Raw genomic sequence first — 13,658 nt, 5'->3', positions numbered from 1 at the left:
AGAAGCAGATTTCAGACAAGGGTCTAGATTTTTCCTGCTGTCCATTTCCACCCTGGGTCTTTCAATCTATAAAACAAATAGGCTGGGATAGGAGACCTTTATTACGTAGCTTTCGGTCCTTAATTTCCTATTAGTTATGAACTTAAACAACTAGAAGATACTGATTGTTACTATGACTCCTTGGTACCGGCATAGTGACACTTGAACAAAATTAGCAAGGATCATATATTTAGAGGTGGAAAATTATCATGTAATGTCCTCATCAGACAGTGAGAAAACAAGCCAAGGGAGGTTAAGTGACCTACCCAAAGTGACAGAAAGACAGCAGACAAAAATCTAAGCTAGGAACTAGCAGGGATTGTGAATAGAGAGTTAGGGCACCCAGGGCCACCGTGGTGGCTGTGGGACAGCAAAGCTGCTTCTAGGAGAGTAAGTGGACCATAGTAGGACACAGGGGGCAGTGAGGAAATGCTGCTTTCCCCCTAAGGCCCTGAAGTCTATTCACCAAGTGCTGAATTTTGAGTTATCAGGGAATGATACCCAAATCTTGAGGTGGGGCACTAGTAAGGGGCAGATCCAGGATTTGAAGCCAGACCCTCTGACTCTTTCTAATGTACCAAATCAATTTAATTGCTTGTTTGACCCCACTGTTTGAGCCCTCATAGGATACCTATCACAGCAGCATACATGTGAATGAATATCAAAATTCCTAATTGGTGATTAATATTAATGAAAATGATGGTAATGAAAACTCAAGGATCTCAATGGATCTAAATCTGGTAACTGGTAACTCATGGTTACTAGACTATTGCTTTACAATAAGGCATCTGTCTAGCAGAGACATGTTGTTACAATATTAAAGCTATTATAATTTCATGTTTGGAACTGTAAAAAAGATTCAGTCATAGACTATTATAATTAACATTTTTAAAAATATGGTCATTACAAATGGTTAAAAAGAGGTAAGAGTGCCAAATAGTATGAAGCCAGATTTGGTACACTAAGCTCTAATCCATGGGAGGGCATTTAACCATTTTCATCTCCCTTACTGTGTGTTGAGCATTTAGGACAGGGATAGGCATCCTTTCCTTTGAATATTTGGGTACATATCACATCCCCTCTTCTAGACTATAAACTCCTCGAGGGAAAGGACTGCATCATTCTGTCCCTCCCTGTCCTCCACCCTATGTGTTTTCTTCTCCCATTAGAATGTAAACTCCTTGATGGCAGGGACTGTTTTGTTTTGCTTGTATTTTCATCTCCTGCACCTATCACAGTGCCTAGCACATAATAAGCATGTGATAAATGTTTATCTCCTGCTCACCTTGCCTTTATGTCTCCAGCGTCTAAGATAGTATCTGACCATGCAGTGCCATGGGGTAGAAAAAAGTGATAAATCTGAAATCAGAAGAACCTGAAGTATGAGTCATGCTGAGATGAGCTGCCGAGTGAAAGGGTTGGCAGCTTTGTAGGTTCCTTTTGATGAAGGATATCTTAAAAAAACAAACGAGTTCTATACCCTACATCCTGCCACTTCCCTCTTTGAACACCCATAGCACGCATAGTATCCAATCAGCACTTAACATATGATGTTAATCCATCGATTGGCAAGCATTTATTAAGTGCCTCCAATCTGCCAGGCATGGTGCCAGGTGCTGGAGATACAAAGACAAAGGCAAAACAGGCCTTGCCTTCAAGGAGCTAATACTCTAATGAAGAAAACAATATGGATATTTATATGTAAACAAAAATAATTTACAATTTAACTTTAACTTATTATTTACTTTAATTTTAATTTATCTTTTATGTATTGTAAGTTCAGTACCACATCTTCCACATCCTCAGTGCTCAATAAAGATTATTAATGAGTTTTAGGGCTCTTGATCATATGGAGAAAGCAAGATATTTGTTTTATGAAGGATTGACCTACATTTCAGAAAGAAAGATTTTATGCAAAGTTGATGCCAACTTAGGAAGATCATTTATGCAATGTACTAATTACAGATGATTAAAGCGAAGCCACATTGCCAAGGAGAATGAGTCCAGATTTGGCATACTAAGCTCTCAGCTAAGTGTGGCCACATCATCAGTCTGAATCTCCTTCTCTATCTATATTTGGTTTGTTCTGAGAGAAGGGACTTGGGGGCAAGGTACAGGTATCTCTTCTTCAAAATGTATGCGTAGATGCTATATATCACTTTCTTAAATAGTAAATTCCTTGAAGTCAAGGACTGTGTTGTTTTGCATGTCTGTATCCTGGAGAGTTAGCGTGTTGTATAAAATATCTTTTCTCATTGTGTTGGAGACCACACACAGTATCACAGATTTAGAACTGGAAGAGACCTTAGATATCATTTAGCCCAACTTCTTCATTTTGTAAATTAGGAAACTGAGGCACAAAGAGGTTAAGTGATTTGCTCAAGGTTACCCAGGTAGTAAGAGGCAGTCACTCAGCCCTTCAGTTTTCCAAATCCAGTTCTCTTTTCAATGAACCACGGGTTCTAAGAAGTTGCTCTTGTTGCCAGACTACAAAATATTTTTGTCAAAATTTCATCTTGACATCTGTGTGACTTGACTGCTATATGTTAGTTGTGTGACCCTGCAGAAGTTACTTAACCAATTTGTGCTCTAGGCAACTCGAAAACTATGAGCTTCTAAGAAGGCACTTACCTACATTGACAGTTTCCTAACCTGGGAGATCCATATGACCTTCCAATTCTGCAATAAAATGACTTATCCAGTTCCCATCCCCATCCCTATTCTTTCCTCATCCCTATAGCCATCCTCATACTCATTCCTATCTCCATCTCCATCTCTATCCCCACCTCCATCCCCTTCTTTTTTCCCATCCCCATCCTCGCACCATCCCCATCCCCATCCCCATCCCCATCCCCATCTCCATCCCCATCCCCATCCCCATCCTCATTCCTATCTCAATGGAAAGGAAAATGTACAGTCTTCAGAAGAAATCCATGAACACTACTTAATGATAATGGAAGTTTATACATTTGAAGGGAGACACAATACTTGGCACCAGTTTGTGTCTGTGATCCTTGTTAAGTGGGAAAGTAATAGATGTTTGCCCACATAAAGAGTTTTGGAGATCAAAAGGATTTTCAGAATCACCATAGTTTAGAGATGGAGAGGACCTCAGAGACTACTCTACTCTAATTGTTCAAACTTTTTCCCTCACATCAAACCTAAATCTTCTCTTTGCTACTTCCTTTCTTTGCTCCTACTTCTTTCCCTATGGGGATAAGCAGAAAAGTATGATAATTGTGCTTCTACATGGCTGCCCTTAAAACACTTGAGGCCAGATCACCCCTAAGCTTTCTTTTTCCCTCCAGAATAAACATCCTTCACGTGGCTTCATTACAGTTTTGTGGCTTCAGCTGATATTAGTCCCACAATGACACCCCCACGGAGCTATTGCAGGATCAGAGCCCTAGGAGCAACTTGAATAACCAGACTCAGGTAGGGTATCTGTCTCTCCACACATTCTCACCTGTGCGCTCCTGGCCGAAGGAATAGTTCTCATACTTGCCACTCCTTGTTGTTATAGTCACATTGAACAGTCGGCCAGGAGTAAGGGAGCTGAAGGAGCATTCGGTGGTGGATTTTGCAACAGCAAGAGTCTGAACAATCTTATCACCGTGAGAGAGAGTCACAGAGTAGCTATCTACATCTCCAGGAGCTGGCAGCCAGGAAATGCTGAGGTAATCACTCCGACCAGAATTATTCAGTGTTACTCCACTGACACTAGCAGGGACTGGGACAAAAAGAGAGAGAGAGAGAAAGCACGAAGGGGATTAGTGATGGGTCATTGTCATCAAGCAACAGGAATTCCTGGTATCTAGTCTGATCACATAAGAATTAAAGGAAAAGTTAGGATTCCACATTATCTTCTAGAACACTAAGGCTCTTTATGTCAATCACAAGGTCAACTCAGATAAAGCCCAGAGATACTTAATAATAGCCAGCATTTATACAGCACCTTGAGATTTGCCAAGCTCTTAACAAACATTATCTCATTTGATCCTCAGGACCCTGAGAGGTGGGTACTATTATCATCTCCATTTTACAGATGAGGAAACTGAGGCAGACAGAGGTTAAGTGGTTTACCCAGAGTTATGTAGCTAGTCAAATGTCTGAGATTGGACTTGAACTAAAATCTTTCTGGCTCTAGGTATAGAACACTATCCATAGAGACATCTAGGTGTCCCTACCTGCCCCGTGGTTTGACATACCCCCACTGTGTAAATAAAATAGTCACTCCTGCCATTTTTTAAATGGGGTGGATGTTTTCCCTCTTTAAAGTATTCTAAGAATGGAGCATTTTTTTAATTTTAATTTTTTTTTAGAAATATGGTTTGCTGATAAGGGAACAGTTTAGCAAATCAAAATAATGAATAAAATGAAGATGTCTGTGGTAAAATGTGTAGAATTGAATGGCTTTCCTCAAAATCTTCCCACATCAGTGCACTGTGAAGTTTATGCCCTCTGATTTTTCATCATTAGGCTCAGTAATCCTCACTGCTATGGAGTCCACTGAGAGCCATCACAAAAGCATTTCCTGCCCCCTAGTGGTAGGAAGAAAGTCGAAACTCTTAAGCGGGTCACCCATAGGATGCTAGTAAATGGTAACTTCCTTTATTTGTGGCTAACTGTATTTATAAATAAGGGCCGATTCTTATCAGATGGTGTAATTACAGTCTCAGTTATGTCCCTCTTGTCGTTAGATATTGACAGAATATTGTCAATCGTTTGTTTGTTTCAACAGAGCATCCCTAGTTTATTACGGTCATCATTGCCTGTCAGAAAAAGTCAGCTTAAATTTCCACAAGCATATTTGAATAACAGACTTGTATTTCTCAGAAAGAATCTGAATGTTTTCAAGATTTACAGAAAATAAAACTGTCATTATCATGGTACAAGGTGTCAATTCAACCAACAAGTGTTTGTAAGAATAGGGACTGGACTTTTAATTTCATTAATATATAGAATTCCTATAAGAGAAAACTCCCTCTACCAATGCAGGTCTGCAGCCTTCTCTGCAATTTATAGTCTTAGTGAGCTGCCCAGGGCACTAAGAGGCTAAGTGACTTGTCCAAGGTCACTCAGTCAGTACTGAGGGCCACATTGTCGTAGATTTAGAGCTGGAAGGGACCTTGAAAGAGGTCGCAAATTCCAACTCTTTCATTTTATAGATGAGAACACTGAGGCCTAGAGAGGTTAAGTGACTTTTCCAGGGTGACACAGCCAGTATGTTTCCTAGGCACAAGCATCAGCTGGAGCCAGCTGGTACCATTTTGAGAGTGCCCATTGTTCAATTTTAAGCATGAGCATTTATATCTCAGAAATCAGCAAAAGTAAATCAGGGCTCAATTTATTGTTTTGTTGATCATCCAAATTTGAGAAAGTAATGGAGAAAACATTAATAATGAAGATTAAAATGTATCGAACATATATTCCCCCATCCCCACTGAGAGCTGGTTGTTAAACGTTTATAAGCAGACCATTGCCTAGGTACAGCTTGAACAGAGGTCTTTGACTCAAAGGCCAACTGTCTATCCACTACACCATAGTTACCTATCTAACAAATGTTTACATTTTCTCTAAAATATACAAAATAGACCTTTATTAATGATTTTTCTAGGAGTTGTTTGCTTTTAGAGAAATTAGTCTACTTTGCTCCTTAGGACTAATATCAACATATACAGATAGTTGTTTGAACTGCTTTGAGTTCAAACTTTGAGTTCAATACTTTGAGATGCTGGAAAATGAACACACAGCTTTACAACTTAAATAGATTACAGCGTCCTATCTTCTATTGTGATGCAGGAAGGTGTCTATATATGAAATGTCATCGATGATGTCAATATCTATTTCTATATCTATTTTTGTGTAAACAACTTTTTCTAACATTCTGGGACATTTTTTCATATATCACATTCTAATTTGTCCTCTTTTACTCTCAGACATCAGAATTGGATCTTATTTTATCATTATGTCTTCCTCATAAATGGAAAGATGCATTGTAGGTATAAGTAGGTTATATACTATCACCACTGGTGATTTGTACACAAGAAGTATCATAAAAGATATTATTTAGAACAATTGTGAATGGAAAATGAAATGGATCTAATATGTTGTGTGATATAGGGACAATTACTTCTATGCCCCTGTGCAAGTGACATCACCACTGTGTTCCTCAATTTCTTTATCTGTAAAATTGATGGAGCTGGACTAAGTGGCCTCTAAGCTCCTTTCTAATTCTAAATCCTTGATTCTATGATGTCATGAATGACTACTCAACTTGCCAATGACAGAAAGATTGTAGGAACAGAAAATATGTTGAATAACAGAATCAAGATTTGAAAAGGGTGGGAAGATAGAACTAAAGTGACAAGGCGAATTGTAATCAGGATAAATATGAAGTTCATCAATAAAGATGAAAATAATCATTTGTGCTAGCATCAGGTAGAGGCACCTGACTTAAAATAGTTGCTATGAAATAGGCCTGAAGGTTTTTGTTAACTGAAATCTCAATATAAGTCAATAGTATGACACCCTACCAAAGAAAGCAAATACAATATTGGCAAATACATCAGTAGGTGAGTAGCATTTAGGACAAAGCAGGGTATTTTGAATCTAATTCTAGAAGTGTCTTGTCCAAGATCAAAGAGCTAATTAATCATAAAGCTGGAATTAAAAGGTAGGTCTTCTGAATTACAGCTTGGTCTTTTTTCCACTCAGCAGAGTGTGATGTCATGGAAGGTAAGGGAAGAGAGGGTTTCAAGAAAAGGGGTAAACTGTGCAAAGACCATTGGAGTAGATGCCTGGGTGTAAATGAATGGGTCTGCTTCTGACTAGAGACAAAATATTCTGAATCGGCTTCGTTTAATCTCTTGGGAGAGTTTATGGCTACTCATTTGATTCATCAAGAATACGTTTCTTAAGTGAGATGAACAAAATCAGGAAAACAGTGTATACAGTAACAGCAACATTGTATGATGATCAACTGCGAATGACTTAGATGTTCTCAGCAATACAATGATACAAGACAGTTTGAAGGATTTATGATGAAAAATGCTATCCACCGCCAGAAAAAGAATTAGTGGAGTCCGAATGCAGATCAAAACAAACTTTTTTCTTTGTTTTTGTTCTGTGTTATCTTTCACAATATGACTAACATGGAAATACGCTTTGCATGACTGCACATGTATAACCTATATCAAATTGCTTGCTTTGTCAACAAGGAGGGGAGGGGAGGAAGTGAGGCAAAGAATTTGGAATGCAAAAGTTTTAAATGAATGTTAAAAATTGTTTTTCCATGTAATTGGGGAAAAATAAAACATTAAATTAAAAAGATGTTGTTTATATTCTCAGGGCTGGGATATATTTTCAATATATGTGTTGCTGTCATTTCAAGACTGACTCTAATAGTTATGAAATGATTTGGCTGGTCTTCATTTCTCCCACATGAGGGACTAAAAACAAGCAGAGATACTAGGGTGTATGCCCATGCAAAGCTCTGAGAAGTGATTGCTATGAGAGACAGCCACAAGGGAGGGCAGGCATGCTTTTGTACTGTGACTGTGCAGAAGGAATGTCGTCTTTGCTGCCATTCTGGACAAGGTGAAAGGTTTATGGAGAGACAGACACCAGAAGTGGTTTCCAGATATGGACTGCAGCAAAGGGATTGCCAAGAGTGACAAGGATGGGGAGCCTGTAGCCTTGAGGCCACATGTGGCCTTCTGACTTAGTCCAAGTTTTACAGAACAAATCCTTTTATTAAGGGGATTTGTTCTGTGAAGTTTGGGTTCAGTCAAGGGCTGTACTTGAAGACCTAGAGGGCCACATGTGGCCTCAATGCCGAAGGTTCCTCACCCCGGCCCACACTGTGAGAGCCATGTAGAGTATGGGAGAGCTAAGATGAGAGATGAGGACAAAGACTTAAGAGTGTAGGAGAAAGGAAGCATGCAGACCAACAACAGGATGAGAAATTAGGTGATAGGGAGGCAAATAAATTGAGTCAGTACTGGGATTCCTAAGATTAGTGCTTAAGAAAGAAACTCGCCTGTACTGTGTTGGCAAGAAGTTGAACTGACCGTTTGAGGAGTAGGATGGAGAATTCAGAATTAACCAGAAAGGGAGATTGTAACTAACGATTTCTTAAAAGTGCTGGAATAGGAGTTTATTTTCTGTACTTTGTTGTTGTTGCTCAGTCATTTCAGTCATGTCTCACTCTTCATCACCCCATTTGGGGTTTTCTTGGCAAAGATACAGGAGTGGTTTGCCATTTCCTCCTCTAGCTCATTTTACAGATGAGGAAACTGAGGCAAACAAGGTTAAGTGACTTGCCCAGGGTCATCCAGCTACCAAGTGTCTGAGGTCAGATTTGAACTCAGGAAGATGAGTCTTCCTGATTCCAAGCCTGGCACTCTATCTACTTTAATAAACTTGTTCTGTGTTTAAATGCTTATTGTTAGCCTAATGCTTGTAGGGGTAATGAAATATCTAGTACCAAGCTTAAAATGAGCCACTTCCAAATGTTCTAAGGGCTTGACCTATTATTGTTGAGAAGTCTTAAAGAATGAATCTGGTCAATGAGAGGCCAGACCTTCACAAAGCAATTGGTTATCTCTGTTGCTGGTGACTGTAAGAATGTTTGAGAGGCTGAAGGACAGTGATTAAAGATGCATAAATCTAAAATATCCTATCTTTATAGAGAAGTGAAGGAGAGATGGAGTCGGGGGATGGGGGGCATATGAGGTATAACCGGATATGATACATTATTAAAAATCAAAACAAGTTAATTCTCCCCAAAGGGTTGTTGATTTTTTTTTTACTAAATAAACCAGAACACAAATCCCTAACTTATTCAAGCATTATTTAGAATCTATAAGATTGGTTCTATTCTATGAATAGTACAGAAAAATATATGTAAATGTGTGCAACTCTTGAATTATACTGACACTACTTTTGTCCAAATATAATGGAGATAATCTTCCTTCCCACGTTATGGCCATGGAGGGATACCAAACAACCAGGGAGATACTTTTCCTAAGAGTGGGCTTTTGATCTCATTGCATGTGTAACCTTGGCAATTGGGGGGTGTTAAAATCCAACTCTCCTGACAGTTGGAACATAAACAGTTCAAAGGAAAGAAGCTGGATGTGGTTTACTTACAGCAGCAAGTGGTTATCAAAGCCTCACAAAAGGTTTCTGGCACTTTTCTTAAAGGCTTTAGACAATTCACTCTGTGTTCCTCTCCCCTCACTCTCCACCCTCTCTTCCTTTATATTGTTGTTCAGTCATTTACAGACATGTCTGACTCTTTGTGACCCCACTGGGGTTTTCTTGGCAGAGATACAGGGGTAGTTTGCCATTTCCTCCTGCAGCTCATTTTACAGACGAGGAGACTGAGGCAAACAGGGTTAAATGACTTGTTCAGGGTCACACAGCTGCTAAGTGTCTTCCTGGCTCCAAACTTGGCACTCTATCCACTGAGCCACCTAGATGCCCCTCCTCCTTTATAGTTTCCATTAATAATAATAATAGCACTTATATAGCACAATTATATAGCACTTACTATTTGCTAAACTCTTTACAAATATCTTATTAGATCCTCACAATAACCCTGGGAGGTAGGTGCTATTATTATCCCCATTTTACAGCTGACAAAACTGAGGCAAACAGAGGTCAAGTGACTTGCTCAAGGTCACACAGCTAATACATATCTAAGACTGGATTGAAACTCAGGTCTTCCTGACTCCAGGGCCAGAATTCTATCTACTGCACCACTCCACTGACAATTAGCTGTTTTAAGGCCCAGACCTCTCTCGGATAGTTCTGGTACAAGCTCAAGGATATTGTCATCATCACCATCATCATCATCATCATCATCATCATCATCGACATCATCATCATTTTGCAGAGACTGTGGGACAATGGTAGTATTTTTGACGAATTTCAAGATTCAGAGGTACATTTCTTTACTATGATTGTTCCTCTAAGATCCTGTGAGCTCAGATTTACATAGGTCATAAATATTTTTTTCCCTTCTCTTACCTGTCTGTCCCTCTCCCACCGTTTGTCGGGAAGAGTTCCCTCCACTGACTGTTGTAACCACCACTGAATAGACGCCACCAGGCTTGAGGGAGTGGAAGCTGTAGCCACTGGTCTCACTGGAAACACTCTCATTTTTAATAACAACATTTTCGTGAATTAGTAAGACCTGGTAGAACTCAATATCTCCTTGTGCTCTGGTCCAGTTGGTGAATAAGCTATTGGTTGTCCCTTGGTTGAACACATTCAAGCCAGTTACCTGAGCAGGCACTGAAACAAATGAAAATATTCCACAAAACAAAGAGAAGACAAAATAAATGTTAGTCAGCCCCAAGGAAATCCAACAACAAAAAAATATGTCAAAATTGGAGACAAACTTAAAAGCACTAAAAATAAATCCTTTGCTCTAGACTCCCAGCTTCACTTCCTATGGCATATGGAAAGCCAGCTCTGGCACAGAAGGCTCTTCTGCTTCTGAATGTTGCTTATATTAGGTGAAATCAAAATGATTTAAGATGCAAAAACTAGAATGCCCATGTCTTAGGAGTAATTTTAAATTACAAACAGAACTCAAGTAATGAAAGGCTACCACTTTTGAATAAAACCTCCATAGTCCAACAACCCAATCTAATCTAAAAAAGCATTTATTAGGCACCTACTATCTACAATGCATTGTAGAAGACCCTGGGGACACAAAGACAAAACAGAAAACAACCCTTGCTCTCAAGGAATTAATATAGTTTTTTGCGGGGGATACAACACATAAACAGCTTAAGTATAGATGTGACGATTTGATTAGAGAGAGTGATATGTCTTCCCATTTCTTGTCACATTAGAACTCAGAGTTGTGTTATGAACCAAAGTGTATGAGGTTCTCCCCATCTGAAAGTTGGAGGACTCTAGTTTTTTTGAGGCAATGGAGGTTAAGTGACTTGCCTAGCATCACACAGCTTGTACATGTCTGAGGTCAGATTTGAACTCAGGTACTCCTCACTCCAGGGCCAATGCTCTATACACTGAGCCATCTAGCTCAGTGTATTATTGTTTATGTCAGCAACCTATGGTGTGACGTCAAATATTTCTTTGGCATGTGGGCTAGTTACTGCCATGCCAGGTCACACCTAAAAGAGAGTTGGCAGTTATAATGGGTTCATAACCTCTCCCCAAATCAGTGTTCCTATTCTATTAATTAGCACCTATCAATAAGCACCCTTCCAACATGAGATGGAAAGGGATTGGCATCTTGGCACACTCCTTTCCAAAGATAAGGAGCCTTGGTAGAAATGTTTATAAGAGGATTACCACTGTGTACAGAGTGGCACAAAGATTTCCTTAAAAATCCTAGACTCTTCCTCAAACAGGTGTTCTGGATCTCTATTTCCAAAGTGAATATCTATACATTTGATAGAATTTAACTTATTTAATTTATATACCAGCAAGACCTGGATTGAAATCCTCCCCCAGACACTCACAGCTGTGTGATACTGGCAATCACTTAGCTTCTCTGGGTCTGTGTCTTCATCTGTAAAAATGAGTGGGTTGGAATAGAGGGTCTCCAAGGTCCATTATAGTGCTAACTCAGTGATCCTATGATCTGAGAATGGAAGAAACCTTGATGAATATTTTTTGGCTCAAGCAGCTACAGTTCAACTCTATGGTAGAGTCTGTCTTAGGCTCTTGAGAGTTTTAGAGCAAGAATGGCCCTTATATATTGGATAGTATAACTCATTCATTGAATAGATGAGGAAACTGGGGTCTATAGAGAATAAATGACTTATTTCAGGTTACACAGTTAGTTTGTAGCAAAACCAGTGCTAGAGATGATAAACATAGAACCACAGAATCAGAAGGAACTTTACTGGACGTCTAGTCTAATCCACTTGTACCTGACCGACAATTTCTTCTACAACATTTCCAGTAAGTGGTCATCCAAGTTTTACCTGAAGACCTCCAGTGAGGGGAAACTCATTGCCTCTTGAAGCAGTTTATTTCACTGTTGAATAACTATAATTCCTAGAAAAAAATTCCTTATATCAAGACTAAATTTGACTGCGGTAAAGTAGAGTGAGCAGAATCCGGAGAACAATTTATACAAAGGACAAAGTACTTTGAAAGACTTAAGAACTCTGATCAATATCAATAACCAATCAGGATAACGATGGAACATGCCATCTGCCTCTTGGTTGAGAGATGCATATTGAGGTGTATACACACACACACACATATACAACCTATACATATGTGACATGACCAATTCAGGAATTAGTTTTGCTTTACATAACATGTTTGTAATGGGTTTTGTTTCTCTTGCTTTCTCATTGAGTGGTTGGGAGGAGAAGGGGAAAATGGAAGGGAGAGAATGCAGACCCAAAAAAAATGACAGAATTAAATTTAAAAATTAAAAAGACCAAATTTGTCTTTTTGCAACTTCTATTAGTCGCTCCTGATAATGACCTTTGTTGTTCAGTCATGTCTGCCTCCTCATTACCCCATTTGGGGTTTCCTTGGCAAGGATACTAGAGTGGTTTGCCATTTCCTTCTCCAGCTCATTTTACAGATAAGGAACTGAGGCAAACATGATTAAGTGACTTGCCCAGGGTCACACAGCTAGTAAGTGTCTGAGGCTGGATTTGAACTCAGGAAGATGAACCTTCCTGATTCTGGGCCTGGCACTCTATCCACTGCTCCACCTACGTGCCAATAATGGTATTTGGAACCAAATAAAAGCCTAGAGTCTATTCCACATGAAAGTTGTAATGCCCCCTAGGTCTTCTTTTCTCCAGGCTAAACAGCCCAGGTTCCTACAACTGATTCTCACAAGGCACAATTTAAAGTCTCTTCACTACCCTGATTGCTGACTTCTGGAGCCCTCTAGCTTATTAATACTCTCCTGATATGTGGCACCTGGAACTCAACGCAACACTTCAGCAAAAGAGTTCTGATCAGGACAGGCTACAGTAATGTCACCTTCTTGGGCCCAGACACTGGCTATGATATCACACCATTGACTGGCATTGACCTGCAATCCATGAAGACCCCCAAAACTTTATAAGGTGAACTGTCTTGTGTTGCTTCACCAACAGGATATCTAATTGGTATACAGCACACATATCATTGGGCTTTAGATTACTCAAAGTGAAAAAAATGTGGGTTCTTTTGTTTTCTCTGAATTGAATTAAAACATATTGGAAAAAGATACCTGTTCTTCCTTCTACCCACGTTGAATTTCTCAAATCTCCACTGATGCTGGTGACTTTAGCAACATACTTTCTTCCAGGCACCAGGTCTGTGAAAGTGAATTCTTTGGCTTCTTTGGCTAATGCCGTGTGGATGAGTATGAGATCCCTGTCTGCTAGTGAAATGACGTATTTGTCCCATTCTGCTACCGGCGTCAGCCACATGATGCTCAGAGAGGATTCATTGGCATGCTTTACTCGGAGCTGTACAACAGGCTGGGGGGCTGTGGAAAAAGCAAAGGATAACCATGTCCATAAGTGGCATGCCTATTCAATGACTGATAAGGTTACAGGATGCCCAAACCTATATGCTGTTCTCTTCTATCCACAAGAATATTCCAATTCAGCAAG

The 13,658-nt window shown here is 39.5% G+C and overlaps 1 protein-coding gene across 2 annotated transcripts in view; it reads right to left on the bottom strand.

Moving 5' to 3' along the window:
- The window catches only part of PTPRB (protein tyrosine phosphatase receptor type B), a 165,442-nt gene that overhangs the window by 60,502 nt on the left and 91,282 nt on the right, over window positions 1-13,658 (bottom strand). For both annotated transcript variants that reach the window (XM_036759249.1, XM_036759250.1), the window contains 3 exons: window positions 13,271-13,531; window positions 10,075-10,341; window positions 3,506-3,769 (listed from right to left, as the gene is read on the bottom strand). In XM_036759249.1, the coding sequence (XP_036615144.1) occupies window positions 3,506-3,769; window positions 10,075-10,341; window positions 13,271-13,531 (792 nt within the window). The remainder of the gene's footprint in view (window positions 1-3,505; window positions 3,770-10,074; window positions 10,342-13,270; window positions 13,532-13,658) is intronic.

This window comes from Trichosurus vulpecula, chromosome 5 (assembly GCF_011100635.1).
Source record: "Trichosurus vulpecula isolate mTriVul1 chromosome 5, mTriVul1.pri, whole genome shotgun sequence".
NCBI lineage: Eukaryota > Metazoa > Chordata > Mammalia > Diprotodontia > Phalangeridae > Trichosurus > Trichosurus vulpecula.
The sequence above is the reverse complement of the archived record's forward strand: the minus strand, read 5'-3'. Positions and strand labels throughout refer to the sequence as shown.